General features: G+C 39.5%; 1 protein-coding gene across 1 annotated transcript; it reads left to right on the top strand.

Moving 5' to 3' along the window:
- Nucleotides 1-2476: 2476 nt before the first annotated feature.
- On the top strand, nucleotides 2477-12875 carry LOC117293580 (homeobox protein CHOX-CAD-like). Its single transcript, XM_033775938.1, has 3 exons — nucleotides 2477-2975; nucleotides 11637-11782; nucleotides 12504-12875. Exons 1-3 carry the CDS (start codon nucleotides 2477-2479, stop codon nucleotides 12873-12875), a joined length of 1017 nt encoding a protein of 338 aa, XP_033631829.1.
- The last annotated feature ends 4848 nt before the right edge of the window (nucleotides 12876-17723 follow it).

Raw genomic sequence — 17723 nt, forward strand, 5'->3', positions numbered from 1 at the left:
GTATCGGCTTAAAACATGACTTTATAAGTATTATCCGACTACCGGACATGATTAGATCAAATGAAATGTGAAACCGCATTGACGAGTATGACGTCACAAATACTTTGTTTATCTTGTGAAAATATTTCGTTAAATAATCATTGTGTTTTCAGGGGAATGTACACATTATTTTAACAGTAAGTTCTGAAAGTGTAGGCCTATTCACTCCCGTCCTCCAGTGGAAAGTTTAATCCCATTCGGTAGTCTTCCCGAGCCTCTTTCACACGGGAGAAAATTTAGCAAGGGTCCCTTGCTAAATAATAATTATAGAATGGTTGTAGTTTTCCAAAGTGTACCTCATGTGGAAATTGTTTTTGTATTGTCCATGATCCTTTGTCAAAACTTGCCAATCATTGCTACATTTGTTTTTGTCTGAGGTCCGTACACGACAAAATATACCGCTAGTGAAAGTTTTTACCAAGGACGTGCGCGAACGAAATCTTCGTGTGAAGGGATATTACCAAGTGACAAGAGAAACAAAGTGGTTTATTTTCGTGTGTGAGAGTTTGAGACACTCTCCATAGGGCTTATTTCGATTGTGGATATCGGGATAACAAAAGACTCTTAATCACTTCAACTTAACAGTTGGTATAATTTCACGCACAAACAATTCTCCAGAGGATTTTGTACAGATGTGATGAGTTTTCAGAATCAGATTGAAATAAATCAAAGAGTTATCCGGGTGCAATGGCCACTGTAGCCGGTGAGCAAGAAGGGACCAGAGAACAGAGTGAACCAATCGTGAATCTTTGTTTACTCAAAGAGTGGACATGTACTTTTTACGTTTTGTGTCATTTCACATCACATCATAGTAATTTAAGAGTGATACAAATAACAGTTGAGCAAGTTTTTAGGCGTTCCTCTTTTCTTGTTTTCAAAAGTATGGATGTGTTCTTCCATTGAGCTGTGTGCAAATCATGCCCATCTCACAGGAAGTCCATGGCAAAATTTCTTAGAGCTTCTTAAGCAAAATGAAGTTGCTAAGCACAACAAAATTATGCTTACCAGAACAAGGTTGTCAGCCAAATAACCATGTCACGTGTACCATTTGAGTGGAATCCTGATCATTTTTGATAATCAGAGAATTGTTAGCAACTTGTCTGTTTAAGCAGCTCTATGAAATTGGGCACATGATCTGTGGCTTCTTTGTTAACACGTGACGTCACATGTCACACAACATTTACGTTAAGGGGGTGGGGGCATGAAGTTATGCATGATAAAAAAAAACTCCAAGATAGCTCATCAAGAACTGACCACATCTTACTGGCCCTACGGCCACCCCCTTCGACAAAAGAATGTCTGAATAATGAGAATCTGATAAAGATTTCAAATGAATCTGCACATAATAATGCTCGGCCTTCATGTTTTCAAACCATACACACCCGGACAAAACAATCACTCGTAAAAAATCCCAGAGATAAGCATCGTTTTGGGTACACTGCGTGAATGTGTGGTATGTGTGTGGCACGGTCTATTTTAGGGCCGTCAAAACACACCAAAGCTCTCTTGAGCGTACCCCGCCGTGTGGCAACGCAAACATCAACCCGTTGCTCCAAGCCCTTCTCGTCAGGTCGTAAAAACTCAACCATTATTTTGTATTCCACCCGGCCTTTTTGGGGGGAATTTTCCTTTTACTAGTTGTATGGTGGGGATGGATCACCTGCAAATTATTGTTGGTATATTGTGAGAGAAAAGGGGGTCTTAATGTAACGCGGAAATTGTTTGGAAAATTGTAACTTCGTTTGCGCTTTTTGATAAGCCTTTTTTTTTCTTTTTTCTTTAGGAGTGGCTTTTACGTAATGCATTGTTGTCTTGGCCCAGGTTTGGAGGGGTGTACACCCGTGCGTGTTTGTATACAACTTCCAATGAAATCAGTCAATTAAGTTCTGTGGTACACTGTTGTGGGAAACCTATTTGTTTCGCTTTAACCGCAACACAGGCCCACCGACAAGCGGCTTCCTTTGACGTGTCCTCTTTATCTCTTATTATGCAAATCGTTTACAGGGAAGGGGTGCACCCGCGTGTGTCTTTTTTTCTTTCCCCCTCTTCCAATCAATGCATTGTAACGAGAAGCCCTTGACTGTGGGCAGTAAATAAAATGCTCATTTTCCACCATACTCAAATGCGGCTATAAAAACTGGTGGGAGGATTTCACCGGTGTACAAACTTTTTGCAGGTGTGCTTCCCGCTTCCCGTCCTGACAACACCCCCCTTGCCAGCTCTGTCAATAAATCGTATATCATCAGACACTTGTCATTTTCAAAACCCGAAGGCAACACCAGTTTTATTTCCCGTCGTTAAGTGCTGGACTTTTGTATCTCGAGCGATATCTGGGAAGGTATTTGCTGGTGTAGGTTTTGGTTGGAAAGAGGAACGCCTCTTGTTATCAGATATCAGTCGTGTTGTGGACTCTTTGCTTGTCTAGACTCTAACAGTCATGACTTTAGAGTTCTTAGTGCCCCAGCCTCACCAAGAAGACACGATGTACCGGCATCCCAGCCCATCCCAAAGCTACTCTACGTATAGCTTTAACCAAACTCCGACAACGACCCAATACCAGATTGATTTCCCAGCGGGGAATTCGTTCCAGACAACAGGGACCATCACAGAGAGCCAGCAGGGGCAGCCGCCGACCACGAACCCCTGGGCTACGGCCGGGTTCCCGATGTCAGGGGTACCCTCGGACTGGGGTACCTCCTCTGGGGGAACATGCGTAGTAGACCCCTACCAGGGAAGCGCTGCTTTCCCCGGCAGCCAGGCAGCGGTGGGACCCACGGGATCCCCGTACTCCGAGGACATCGATTTCTACCAGGGATTCGCGCAAACTACGCCGGGTGTGGGAAGCGTCAACACGGCACTACATCGGCCGACGATGCGCTCGCCATACCACCACGACTGGATGAGGTCGACTTCGTATCGAATCAATCCGCAAACAGGTTCGTAAAAATCCCTTTAAAATAAAAAAAACACCAATTGATACACAAATATGTCGCTTTTAATGATTTTCATTTCGATTTCGACATACTGGAGAAAATGCAGCTGCTGAGAAGGTTCAGCCAGACAATTGACTTTTCGTCAAACATAGGCTAAAAAGTATGATGATCATAATTTATTCATTGTAAATTCAATTAGTTTGTCACATCAAACATAATGTCCCCCCCCCCCCTCCCCCCAACAAGTAATAATCTAATATGAATATCACAACTCTTAATGCAATTCAGCCGTTGGACCGCGAATTTTTGAATGTTTTCAAAGAAGGTTTATGAAAATGAGATGCCTATGAACATCAAAATACACCAATATTTTGTTTATGTTTAGGGTCGAAACTTAATAACTTGTGTTTTTGCATTATTTTGTATACCAACACGAGAGTAGACCATCTAGATGCAGATGAAGTGAGTGGCTATTTGGAACAAAAGAATATACCTCACAGTAGAATAAAATTGAAATGGAATTCTAAAGAAAGTTTCATTTCAAGGGGTTGGGAGAGGGGGTCGATGACAATTGTGAAGTCAATGAATTCTGTTGTCCTAATGTAATTTCCTAATTCAAATGAAGTCTTCATGACGCACTTCTTATTTAGTGATAGACCTATACTCTTACAAAGGAAATTTCTTACAAAGGATCATGTTCGAAGCCAATTGGCTTGGGCTTCACAAGTTTTATGCGCCCTGTCCTACCATGGTTCAAACACGCCGACGGGGTAGCCAAAGCCAGAGATGCTGCTTTCAAAAAGGCCTTTGATGGGACCGTCCATAGCTTGTGCCTCGTTTGAAATATAAAAGGCAGGCATTCGAAATGACCTGACACCATCACTATTGTATGCTGGTGTCAGGACGCTCCGTATATACCTTTACCACTTCGCAACCTATGGGGTCGATAGCACAAGGAGTTAGGACTAGTCCTCACTTACTAGTCCTCACTAGGACTAGTCCTATAGGAGATATTGAAAACATGCTAGTCCTAAAATAGGACAAGTAGCTTGTAATGTCCTTACTCAAGATCTGACACTAGTCTCAACTCTTTGTGAAAGGAAGGACGAAGTGACTTTGGACACTTCGTACCATGGACACTTCGTTCCTTCTTACCATAGAGTAAGTCCTTACTCTATGTTCTTACAATATACATTCTTACAAGACCTTTACTTCGTACTTTCTCACAAGCAATTTCGTATACATTCTTCGTACCCTTTAGTTTACTAATTCGGGATTTCTGCCTCGCAAACTTCTATAACATAAAACAGGAAATCAACTTAACAAAGAAGTGACAATTCATTCAGTCAATTTTGTATCTAAACGGACATAACTTATGAAGGAAAAACCATAAACAAAGTTTACTGAAGGTTCGAAGCGACTTCTTGGCTGATGGTCACTTCGTATACTCGGTCCACCTATGTGACCCATTTGGTTAAGGTACGAAGTGTCCCGAAGGTACTCGAAGTGTTCCGAAGGTACAAAGTGTTTGACTTTTAAATGCTCAAGCAAAAGTTGAGCATAATCAAACAAAAACTGAATATTGATTAAATGTCATGTAACATTAATCAAGGGCTTCTGCGTTTAATTAAAGGCAGTGGACACTATTGGTAATTACTCAAAATATTTATCATCATAAAATCTTTCTTGATTACAAGTAATGGGGAGAGATAGATGGTATAAAACATTGTGAGAAACAGCTCACTCTGAAGTGACGTAGTTTTCGAGAAAGAAGTAATTTTCCACGAATTTGATTTCGAGACCTCAAGTTTAGAATTTGAGGTCTCGAAATCAAGCATCAGAAAGCACACAACTTCGTGTGACAAGGCTGTTTTTTCTTTCATTATTATCTCGCAAATTCGACGACCGATTGAGCTCAAATTTTCACAGGTTTGTTATTTTATGCATATGTTGAGACACACCAACTGTGAACAAGACTAGTCTTTGACAATTACCAATAGTGTCCACTGTCTTTAATGTTGTCCGGCAAATAGAGGAAACATTTGTCTGGCGATTGCCTTCATGCCCCCTAGTCATTGCCTTAGTGCCCTGAAATGCTCAACTAGAAAATTTACAACTTCCTAAAGGAGAAAATGCCTCGGTGCCATTGCCCTTTCAAAAACGAAGCAACCAGGCCTGAAGCCAAATTGCAAACTTGGCGATACTCACACCGCACTAAATCACTCAATTGAAACCACTTTGCAAATTGATTTTGATTAAAATTCCAATAGTCACCAATAATACTTTAAAGAGCTTCATGACATTTACTCAGGAAACGTTGTAAAATAATTACTCCCCATTATGGTACATTTTTTACAAGACCAATTGGGGCCAAATAAAGAACACAGTTTCGTTATGCACGTCTTTTTTTACAACTCATTTTGGTTGTAATAATGTCACTGGCTACTGTCTACCTTGGGGAACTTTATTGCATGTTATTACGCAGTCATGACTCGAATCTATGGAGAGGTTATAATTAAATAAAACTGTCTGGCAGCAATTGTATGGTGTTATTATATCGGACAGACGTGCCATCCTTTTGCAATTCTTGGAAGTGAAGTCAGACTTTGTTTTTGTTTCCATCTAATCGGACATTAACTTAATTAAGAAAGTACAATCACATGAAAAGGGACTTAACTTAATAACACAGAAATTACAATTGATATAGTAAATTTTGTATCTAAACCGGCATTTACTTGTTATATTAAGGTTCAGGCATTGTATTGCAATTCTAGTTCAAAAAAAGGAACGAAGTCAGATTCTGTTTTTGTTTTTCAACCGACAGCAAAATTGTATGACTTTACCCAACCATTCAAGCTCGACGGGTCTATTTTTTTTTGCATGCGCTCATGTTATTTATTAAAATGATTGATTAACTTCTCAGAAACTTGTTAACATTATACTCATTATAAAGCTTACATATAAGGCTATATTTTAGCAAACTGCAATGATGTGTACAAGCGAAATTTGATTGAATTTCTTTTAAAATTAAGCGAGTGCACTAATTTTAAACTCAATGCTCCTCAAAGGCACGGTATAATGGTCATTGTCAAAAAACATGTATCTCACTTGGTGTTTTGCAAAAATAACAGACCGGTATATATTGGGCCTCAATTTGTCATCGAAGTTGCGAGTAAATACTGGGGGGGAAATAGTGTGTTTTCAGATGCGTGAGGAAGGCTTCATTAATAAGCATTTCTCAACTATTTGGGTGCAAAATTCCCCTTTCTGCAAAAAATGCAATAACTTCAAAGCTATAATGTTTATTATCAGCTCTCAGTGCTCCGTCCCGAGTAAGTTTTTTGGTCATTCATTTGTGAAGTATTTTACCAGGTTTATACCTGGTTGAAAAAAAATAACAATTCATTTCAAAAGATAACAGGGGATTCACGAAATGAAATGTACATTTCATTTCTCGGGCGTATAAAAAGTACCGTTGTGCATATTGGTAAACAAATGTTATGGAATTATGAAAGAGAACCAGTTGAAGAAGAAACACAATTCCTGTCTAATAAAGGGTCTCCTCCCTAACTTGGAGTTGGAGGAAGTGGACACTATTGGTAATTACTCAAAATAATTATTAGCATAAAACCTTACTTGAAAACGAGTAATGGAGAGCTGTTGAAAGTATAAAACATTGTGAGAAACGGCCCCTCTGAAGTAACGTACTTTTCGAGAAAGAAATAATTTTCAACGAATTTGATTTTGAGACCTCAGAAGTAGATTTTGAGGTCTCGAAATCAAGCATCTGAAGCACACAACTTTGTGTGACAAGAGTGTTTTTTGAGAAGACTGGGTTTTGACAATTCCAATAGTGTCCAGTGTCTTTAAAAAGAAAAGGAGCTAATTGAACATATTATTTAAATAAATGCAATTGTGTGTTTCTTTTTCGCGAACAACACAGCATGAACCTATTTGCCGTTGCGTTCTTGGAGAAGACACCGTACAATATTGCCTGTCCATACTTCACCTCTACTTCACCTCTCAACAATGAACTAAATATTTTTGCCTTCTTATGGTATGTGATTTAAAATTCCCAATGTTCTGAATTTTGTTATATTTATATTTGGTTAACGGTTGTATTACCTCTGACTGGCACCTCGAACAAATATATTGTTGACAGAATAGGGAGACTGCAACCTGACTGGACATCTCACTCGGCAAAGCGCCGACTTGTTAATCAGGAGGTCTTTGGTTCAAATCCCACTCTAGTCAATAATTGTTCTTTGTTCAACCCCAAAACATTCTACTTTCTGATGGATTTGTTCAGTCTCCTTTTGTATGTTCAAATTCCCCCTGACACGCATACAGTAGTTTTATCGAAACAACGGACCGAAACCACTACATAAGCAGTTTAAATAAAAACGAAAAAGGAAAAGAACAAAAAAATACATAATTATTTTGTTCCCCGTTTTTTTTAATGCAATAATCTTTTGTTAATACTTCCGTTTCTTTTTTGTTTGCCTAAAATTCCTAAACTTCAGATACATACTTTATATTAGTCATACATGCTGGCATATTTGCTTTGCAATCGTGTTATACCAAATGCTCCTGAACTCGACTTTTATCGTCCCTTGATTGTTTACTGTGACACCTTCATTTGAATTTTATCAAGAAACTGACACATTTCGGCAAACTTTGTCAAGAAATTAACGACCCGGTCTGCGGTTTAGAGTGAAGTGGTGGGGGACTGGAGCGCGGTTGTCGGCGTGGTCCTGACCCCGTTGATATGTGGAGCAACTTTCACGAGGAAGTCCAGACCACTCCAACAACCTACCAATCAGCTCCGAAATTCAACAAGTTTCTAAAACCAAATAGCAGCCCTTTCATTTTGTATCTCACTCCTGTTTTAAATTCTATAGGTAATAGCTGGCAATTTCATTGTTGAATAAAGCATCTTTATTTAATATGAAATTTGGCCGAGTAAAAAAACCGGCGATAGTGAACTTGTTCGAACTCCATTGTATTGACTCCACCTCCATGAGTCGCTGTAAAGTGAACGGCAAAACCTGCCCTTATATTATACAGTTTTTGAAATGATACACACCATCCACAACCACATCTTGTTGAATTCACTTGACGACCAATTATACCGAATGTTGATAACATTTTCACAATGTGTTTTTGTAACTATAGAGGATACAAATGAATGTACTCTTCGAAAGAAAAACGAACCACACTTGAGCTAGTTTTCAAGATTGTCGGAGAGCAGTGGGGGTTGTGTCTTTGGTCACCAGTATTCTTGACAACAATGCTCCCTGCAGACAAGCCATGGTTTAAGAAGGTATCAATTACAACTCAAAACGCCAAGGCGGTATATAGCAATAGTTTAGTGGGATTAGCAGACAAAAGGTGTGTGCTCTCTCTTTCAGCGCGGTCAACCCAAACTCCTTTTGGACATTTCTTGCTATCTCTTCCAATTTGATGATTGTTCCTTTCAAGACTGGGTTTAATTGATGTAAGACCAGGTTTGCTCTTTATGATAAGGAAGGAGGTTGTTTCGGATGAGTCATCCCGTGGTTGGGGTACAGGGTGGGGGAGGTTGTGGCTTGTTGGGACTTCGGAAGACATCAAATAAGTGATGTTGGATGCTTTGAATGGTGTTGATAATAGAGGCAGCAGGCCTGAACAACACAGAGGCAACGAAGGTGATTGCCTCCATGCCCCCTGGTCATTGGGTGCCCTTGAGATGCTCCAGTAGAAAATTACAATTCCCTCATAGGGTGCGCTTTAACCGAGGAGAACATGTCTTGGTGCCCTTGCCCCTTTCAAAAACGAAGCATGACAGGCATGAAGAAGCTATATCTAGTGAGCTAGCTTGTAGGTACAGTCGTACAACGAAGGAGTTCGTATTCCTCCATGGCATAGAGGAGTTCTAATTGGTCATACGTACATCTCATTTTCGATGAGAGCTGGCTCCGATAAGAGCCGTTGTGGTCTCTTGGTTTCGAACAAAATATGCCCCTTAAAATTCTACTGCAGAAGACGAGCAGAGTATACTGTCCAAAACGATGAGACATATCGGCTCAGTAGAAGTCAATACTCAAGGGAAGACATTTAGGTTAAAACTGCAACTTTACTAGTTTACAGTTACTTCCTAAGTTGAAAAAAATGGTTGAGAAAAATAAATAACAAAGTTGAACAAAATCCCACTAAAAAGTGCACCTTTGTTTTGTATTAAAATAATTACTTCTTGTGATTGGTAGAGCTGACAGATTATTAGTCGCAAACAGTGTTCATGTTTTGTGTAATCAACCACATGCCTAACATGCAATGACACACCTACAAAAGTAGTGAAAACATTTTCAGCATGCAACATGGTCCTTAATTTAAGGGGTGACAGCCGAACTGTCGCGTTACTTAGTTTTTCAGACACACAGTTTTCTCGATAATGGCTTCATTTCGGAGCGAAAATATACACATTTATATATTTGATCTAGTATTAGATTACTGAACAAATTAAACAAATTATTAAACAAATTGTGTTTTACAATCCTTTTATAAATTACATTTTGAGCAATACCAGAAAAGTGACAAAGAAGTCGGTATAATGGTCTTGTTACATTACAATACGAGACCACATGGTACCGACGTGTTTTAATTAAAGTCTCGGCAAAAGTGTAAATCACGCTTCAAGACGAGTTCGCATGGACCGTCCCCTCGCGGCCAATCCCCCCGTACCCCCTCAACTGAAATCACCCGGTGTGTCTCGCACATCGGAAACAGTATCTCGTAAATTTCGAATTCCGAATATCGTTCTCAGGAAGTCGCTGACACGAATGGGATAAATTGCCTTTGCGCTCGTTTGACAAAAAAATGGTTAACAAATCCACCTCTATGTAGTGTGCCTTTCGGGGCTTGTGCTCTGTGGCAAGTTTTTACGACCAGCGGCATTTTTTTTTTATATTAAATTCTAAGAGTGTCATATTTTATATTTCATGCGGTGATTTGAAGAATGCAAATGACTTAGAAATTAATGTTTGTGTGTGGTTACGAAAGTCATGTTAACTTATATAATTTGGGCATTCATTCATGATGGGATTTTCTCGAGTTCATGTACGAGTTCTCTGTACATGTATACCTAACCCAGTTTTGTCCAGCTTAGAGAGAAGACGAAGCACAACAATAGTTATTAATGATCATCGTTATTGTACAAAACCTAAATAGAACTGTTAAAAAAGAGCAGCAACAAGTTTCATTCTTGATACAGCAGACTCTCCTATAACAAGGTCGATGTGACAGGCCAAGCTACCTCTTGCAGAAATGTGTTATACAGCAAAACAAAGAAACACAAAGCAGAAATAAAATTCTGGACATTAAAGCAATCGCACAACATCGTATTCGCATCAACAGTATTTCCCAAAGGCCCACACTTTGTGTATCACAACTTATAATTATATAAAATAACAAACCTGTGAACATTTAGGCTCAATCGGTCATCGGAGTCGGGAGAAAATAACGGGAAAACCCACCCTTGTTTCCGCACGTTTCACCGTTTCCGTTATTCTCGAAATCGAGAATTGATAATTGTTTTATTGTTTTCTCAAAAAGTAAAGCATTTCATGAAATAATGTTTCAAGGGAAGTCTTTCACCATTACCTTCTGTAAACCCTGTCAGTTATTTGTAAATCTGTGAACTTTAAATTTTTGTTCTGTTCAGAAAAGTGTCCAATGGCTTTAAAATGTACTCCCAACGAATCTCACCTGCTCTTTATTGCGAGTCTGTTACTCGAGCAGTCTCCAATTGTATGTGAGGGCTGTTGGAATTTCAAGCTATAAGAAGATTATGATAAATTTGCAGCGCACGAACCGTCGGAAACAACCCGAGACGCCGGAACAAAGAGAAACATTTTTAAGACAGGTTTTGAAGTTTGAAAAGTGTCTTTACAGGCGCTGGAACAAAGTCAAACATTTTTAAAGCACATGGGTATTGTCAAAAAAAACATTATATATTTGGTTTGCGGTAACACCATGTGTGTATCTACTTGCCAGGTAGAGTTGTTCTTAGGGAACTGTTTTGCTTTATTCTACTAACGTGGAGTAGATAATCGGAGGGTCGGGAGACTTCTCAGTTCTGAAAAGAACTGTCCTGTTTATTAACTATTACGAGGGCGGATGGTATAGAAATTAGACTGGACTACTACTTTAGCTTATAGGATCGTAATTAACTGTACTTCCGCAGAGTCAGTTCTGAAATTGGTCTCAACGTTTCGACTAGCTTGCTCTAGTCATCGTCAGGAGACTGAAGCTAGTAGATACACACATGATGTTACCGCAAACCAAATATATATTGATACCTCACCATGCAATGCCTCAAATCCTTTAAAAAAACATTATTCACACTTGATACACATGGAGTAACTAAAACATGTGGAACTTAAAGCTCAATCGGTCATAGAACACAGGAGTCAGGAGAAAACAAAGTGGAAAACCCTTAAAAAGTATTGTGCTAATCTGTGAACAATAATACTTCAACTCTACCAACCCCTTTAAAGTTTTTGAAGTTGGAACAAGTGTATTTCCAAACTGCTCGGCTGCAAATTAAACCGTTTTGCTTGCATTTGATGGTTTGTTAAATTAAGTCACGATTTGCAAATATTATTATGGAATTCTTCTCTGTTTCAGGTAAAACCCGTACGAAGGATAAATATCGCGTGGTGTACTCTGACCACCAGAGGTTGGAACTTGAGAAGGAGTTTCATTACAGTCGATACATTACTATCAGACGTAAGGCTGAGCTGGCTGTCTCGCTTGGACTATCAGAACGACAGGTAAACACTTCTTGGATTAGAACATAAATACAGCGTGCTGTATGTACCTTCTTTGAATTGAGGGTGAATACATTTTGGCAATCACTCCTATAATCAGACTTGTAATGCGCACATATCCACCCTGCTGGGCGTTCAAGGCGTTCAAGTGTTCAAAATACCACTTCCAGGTGACTTTAAAGAGAACGAAATTTCCAAAATGAATGGACCTGTTGGGATTGGTCAATAGACCTTAATGCTGTTGCGGCTGTGGCAGGAAATTCTACCCCTTCCATTTTTATGGTGAAAAAACTTATTCTGATAGCGCCCTCTTTAAAAAAAACATCCTCCTTCAGCTCACGTAAATTTTGCACCAAAATTTACAACAAACTTGCCTATATATTTCAGTCATCCCTTGGCACTTCAAAACAACGTACGCCCTCTTTGCTAGCACTTGTCACGAGTATAATCTGAACGGCTTTGTAATCTAAACAGCGCCCTCAATACCGAATTACAACATCGCAACCATCCACGTTAGCGTTATAACATTTCAGCACCATGCGTCATTACTTTAACATTGACCTCAACCACGTGATACTTTGCTTTTAATTATTAATAACAAGGGACGATTTGCTGAAAATTAGTATTGTTTTATTTAAGATGCAAGGTGAACCTGTAGAACTGGTCCCAGATTCTTAAAGACGTGTACAATAAATTATTGTTTATCATTTTTATATTTATGTAGGTTAAAATCTGGTTCCAGAACCGGCGAGCCAAGGAACGCAAACACAACAAGAAGAGGGTCGCTTTGGAGGGAGCAACGGACCAGAAGGAACTCGAAACATCATCCGATGAGAAGATAGACGGGAGACTAGTCGAGATCAAGGAGGAAAAGGGCTTAGACCGAGTCGAGTTACTAGACCCGTTATGCAGGGGAGAAATGACGCCGTCGGTGGAATCAACCACACCGGAGGTACTGGAAATCGGAGCGCGAAACCAGCCGGACTTCAGCGTGCATCCGCCGCTTCACGGTACCGGGGCCTGTCAGCTTCAGCCGGCACACGTTGCTGTGTCTGCCTCGCTGTTTCACTCCATGCAACCGCTGCATATGAAGTAGTGACTTAATTAATAAATCACTACTGACACTTAAAGGGTTTGGACACGACTAACGCAGACTACCCCCTCTACACAAGATCCTCTCACAGTTTCTACATGTTCTGCTCTCATGGTTAATCTGAGCTTTTACAGAGCCGTTAATGGTCACACGAGGCAGTTTACAGGCAAAGTTCCACCCAATCTCGAGGGAGAAACACCATCAACATTTCAGTTTCCATACCAGTTTCTTGAGGATTAAACTTTTTAAGACAATCGTTAGGAAAATAACCCATTCGCTGCCAGATTAAACTGCACTGCAGTGCAACTGTTGTCTTCTGATGCCCAGGGTGATGTTAAAGGCAGTGGACACTATTGGTAATTACTCAAAATTATTATTAGCATCAAACCTCACTTGGTACCGAGTAATGGGGAGAGGTTGATAGTATAAAACATTGTGAGAAACAGCTCCCTCTGAAGTGGAGTAGCTCTCGAGAAAGAAGTAATTATTTTGCCATGAATTTGATTTCGAGACCTCAGATCAACCATCTAAACGCACACCATTTCGTGTGACAAGAGTGTTTTTTTCTTTCATTATTATCTCGCAACTTCGATAACCGATTGAGCTCAAATTTTCACGGGTTGGTTATTTTGTGCATATGTTGAGATACAGCAAGTGAGAAGACAGGTCTTTGACAATTACCAATAGTGTCCACTGCCTTTAAGGCTATCAAGTCTTGCAGGAATTCGAATAGTATGTACTTTTTCACTTAATATGTATATTTCAATGTAAGTACTGTTTACAGGCCAATACTTTTAAAATTCGGACTGTCTCGTGCCTGTCTCGTGCCTATTTACCAAACCAAGGAATCGTTGGTGGCAGATTCATACGGAACTCGCAATCTCACATTGCTTGACAATTTAGGAACTGGACACCATGGTAATTACTCATAATGATTGTTAGCATCAAAACTTACTTGGTAAAGAGTATAACGTAGAGCTGTTGATGGTATAATACATTTTGAGAAACGGCTCCCTCTGAAGTAACGTAGTCTCTGAGAGGAAGAGGTCATTTCTCAATATAAAAGACTTCAGGCCCGAAGCCTTTAGAAGGTATCTGAAAGCACACAAACTATATTGTGTAAAAAGGTTTCTTCTTTCTTCCATTGTTCCCCCTTGCAACTTCGATGACCAACTTAGTCCACATTTTCAAAGTTTGTGTTATGCATACAACTGTTGAGATACACCAAGTGAGAATACTGGTCTTTGACAATCACTGGTATCCATTGCATTTAATATTGCATTGATTGATAGAAAATAATAACAGCAGAGTCACGTCACTAGCTGTGGGTCTAATTTGAAATAAAGATATCGCTTCGGGCAAATAGTCTGGTAAAACAAGATGTTGTTTTTGTTCTCTGACAAGGATTTTTGTTGTAAATATTAGTTAAGAAGTTGTTAACATCGTTGTATTTATTTCAGTTGTTTAAACAGTGTAAATATTAATAATAAAAAAGTGGATATACATATTGTAGTTAAGATTTGCACTCCATGCATCAAAGAAAAGAAGTCCTTGTGTGTGTGGATTTCTATTAACGATTCAGTATCTTGCTTTTGACAAAAATATTCTTCAGTAAATTATAGATAATATATACGGTATAATAGCTGAGGCAGACAATGACTAGGAATTTTATTTAAAATTCTCAGGTTTATTTTCATTTAAGAAATACACAGCACTATAGAACATTCTATATCCAGATTTATGTAGATTTCATAAGTTTATATTTAACTCATTAAGTGCGTTTTAATAAAGTAATATCAAACCACTTTACAACATAATTCGTGTGCATGTATTACATAATATTCTTTTCGGTAGCCTATACCCCCATCTAGCAGGACCCAATTTCAAAGACACAGGGGCCGATTTCACAAAGCAATAAAATTCATCGCAAGACAAATTTTCAGTATCACCATAGAGATTTGTATTGTGACATCACACTTTACTTAGCAACTACGATTGATTTGAAGTTACGATAAATTTGAGACCTTTGTGAAATCGGCCCCTGGGCCCTATTTTATGGCTTTGCTTACCACCATTGTGCGCTTACGATAACAATTCTCCGCTTGCAGAAGGGCAAGCGCCGAATTTCTGCTAGTAACGTGGAGTGCGCACGCACACGCGCACAAATTCCCTGCTAACCAGTGAAATACGCTTGACGTAAGCGCAGAATTCTCTGCCTCCGTAAGCGGGAGGCGTTTCTCACAATGTTTTATACTATCAACAGCTGCTCCCCATTACTCGTTACCAAGGAAGGTTTTATGCTAATAATTATTTTTAGTAATTACCAATAGTGTCCACTGCCTTCAAGAACTTGGTGTAGTTATTAATTTAATATACTATCGTCTAAGAACATGACTAAGATGACTCGTATAGCTTAAAGAAAAACTTTCTATGTCATCCAAAATACATCAAGTTGGAAGTCAAGAACCCCAGGTCACTATGTATTGGGCAAACTTTTTGCACTGAAACCCCCTTTTATTTGACACTTTTGGGATAAAATTAGCTATTTTTTTCCTTTGTTCCGTTAATCAACAACACTTGACCATGGCCTCACACAACAAAATATTTCGATTATTTTAAACTAATTTGAGACATAAAATTCCAAGGTTGTCTTCAAATTTTCGTTTCGGGCAACGAAGAAGATGAGAAACAGGCGGTGTGTGTTCAAAGAAAGGTTTGAGAAAAACACGCGGCAACTTTCATCTTTCACTCGAAAGAATCCAAACCGCATGTGAGAGATTGTTTACACATCTCAGCACTACAAACGGTTCCGCAAAGAAGAGCAAATATTGACTGCCCCAATACGCCGTTTGCAGAGAAGAAGATAATTTTTTGGAACCCGGTGTGAATGTGGCGTGGTTGTACCGGGGAGGGGGGGGGTTGTGTTTTATCGCTTCAGCCGATGAATTTTTACCGAGAGATCCACACTGCCGGGTTTTATATTTGCACGGGGCTGTAATTTACGAGCGAGATTTCTTTTTACGATCGCCCTTTTGCGGGAGCACCCCCCCCCCCTCTCTCTCGCTTCTTCTCGTATGATGAGAATTATTTGTCGAGGTGTATTTCTTCTCCGCCATTTTCAATTGTTGCTTACTTTATCTGTGCACGACATTGTTGTTATCTTGATAACGAGACATTACGCATGTAAAAAGTCAACACCTCGATTGAGATGCAATGTCTTTTTGTCGTGTGCTATGGAACCGGTGTCCCAGGGAAATCTACATCGTATGGGAAAATAACATGGGGAGGATGATTCGAAAGAGGGCGCTCTCAGAAGAAGTTTGTACACAGTTCGCCGTGTGTGGGGGGGGGGGGGCACAGAAACTGGGGGCACAGAACCTCCTGCCACACCGGCATGCATACATTTTGATCTTTGTTGTAGGTGCACCCCAAATTCACATTGCATACATTGCAAAATGCTTAATATTCAAAAATATACGAAAAAATACTTAGAAGTCTCACAAATTTTTACAGTAAATGGGAAATTATTTCTTGACTCTTATGAAATGCTATCCTGAAAGAAAAAAACACCCTTGATGCTCGAATTTGTGTGCTTTCAGATGCCTCAAAAGTTCTTCAGGCCTGAAGTCTTTTATTATTTGGGTGAGAAATTACTTCTTTCTCAAAGACTACGTTATTTCAGAGGGAGCCGTTTCTCATAATGTTTTATACCATCAGCAACAGCTTTCCATTGCTCGTTACCAAGTAACTTGTGTATGCTCAAAATTATTTTGGGCAACTACATGTACCAATAGTGTCCAGTGCCTTTAACCACAGAGAAAGGACCAACTGAGTTATCGGGCAAAATGTCAGTTCTTGCAGACCAATTTTTCAGGCTTTTATTGCACACCTGTCCAAACAGGTTATCAGCTGATGATAACTTTGTTTTGGTCTCCGGGACTGAATGATTGACATTGCATTTATTATTCGTCTCTCCAATAAGACAACAAAATAAAGAGCAAATAATCACACATTTAATTTCTTTACACGATTTATTCATTTTTAAGTGTTTGGATTATGCCACTTCGAGATGTGTTAGCAGAAAACCCCCCATTAATATTGTAAATTATGATAATGCTACATAATGGTTATATGATAGGGTTAAAGGTAGGGTGTACACTCGTACACTGCAGTCCAAAACGTGAACCGACAGTGTGAACTGTTTGCTAGCCGATGTCGCTTTGTGCGCATGAGCAAGTCGACATGCGACCCAATTAGACAATATTAATGTCACTGATTGGTGGAATGAACATCACCAACGAATAAGTTGCGCGCATGCGTACTGCATCTAGTTAATTTAGTGATAAGATTTTGCATAAAATGGCCATGAGACTTTAGACATATCACCTGTTACGTCTGTTGTGTTTTTTCCTGCTAGGTGAGGGCGCTTCACTCACCATGTATTTTCGAAACCACGGCTTGGGGTTAAGAGGCCCTGGTTTTGGCTACGGCAGAAATGTACACTTTTGGATCGGGTCTTCGAAAGGCAAGTCTAATTGCGCGTATTCGAACTTTAATGGGGCCACTTTGGTCATCCCAAATACATTGGTTTAAAGGGACACACCGGCTTTGTTTGGCTAGTTGGGCTAGAAAACATACTAATATATAACTCCAAAGGTCTTCCAGGAATGAAGAAGAACAGCTTCTACAAAAACAAATGTTGTCGGTTTCGAGCATTTAAACAAAACGAAGATCAAATGATTTATCCGAATCAAAAGAAAACAACTCACGGATTTTGACGGGTCCAAAATATTCGAATCCGCACGTGAGCTGATTTAAGGCACTGGACCCTATTGGTAATTACTCAAAATA

Source organism: Asterias rubens, chromosome 8 (assembly GCF_902459465.1).
Source record: "Asterias rubens chromosome 8, eAstRub1.3, whole genome shotgun sequence".
Taxonomy (NCBI): Eukaryota; Metazoa; Echinodermata; class Asteroidea; order Forcipulatida; family Asteriidae; genus Asterias; species Asterias rubens.

Excerpts from the sequence above, each read along its gene's own strand:
- LOC117293580 (XM_033775938.1), top strand. The coding sequence starts at position 2,477 with ATGACTTTAGAGTTCTTAGTGCCCCAGCCTCACCAAGAAGACACGATG. Across the intron at positions 2,976-11,636 it reads TCGAATCAATCCGCAAACAG|GTAAAACCCGTACGAAGGAT; the intron begins GTTCGTAAAAAT and ends TCTCTGTTTCAG. Across the intron at positions 11,783-12,503 it reads TTGGACTATCAGAACGACAG|GTTAAAATCTGGTTCCAGAA; the intron begins GTAAACACTTCT and ends ATATTTATGTAG.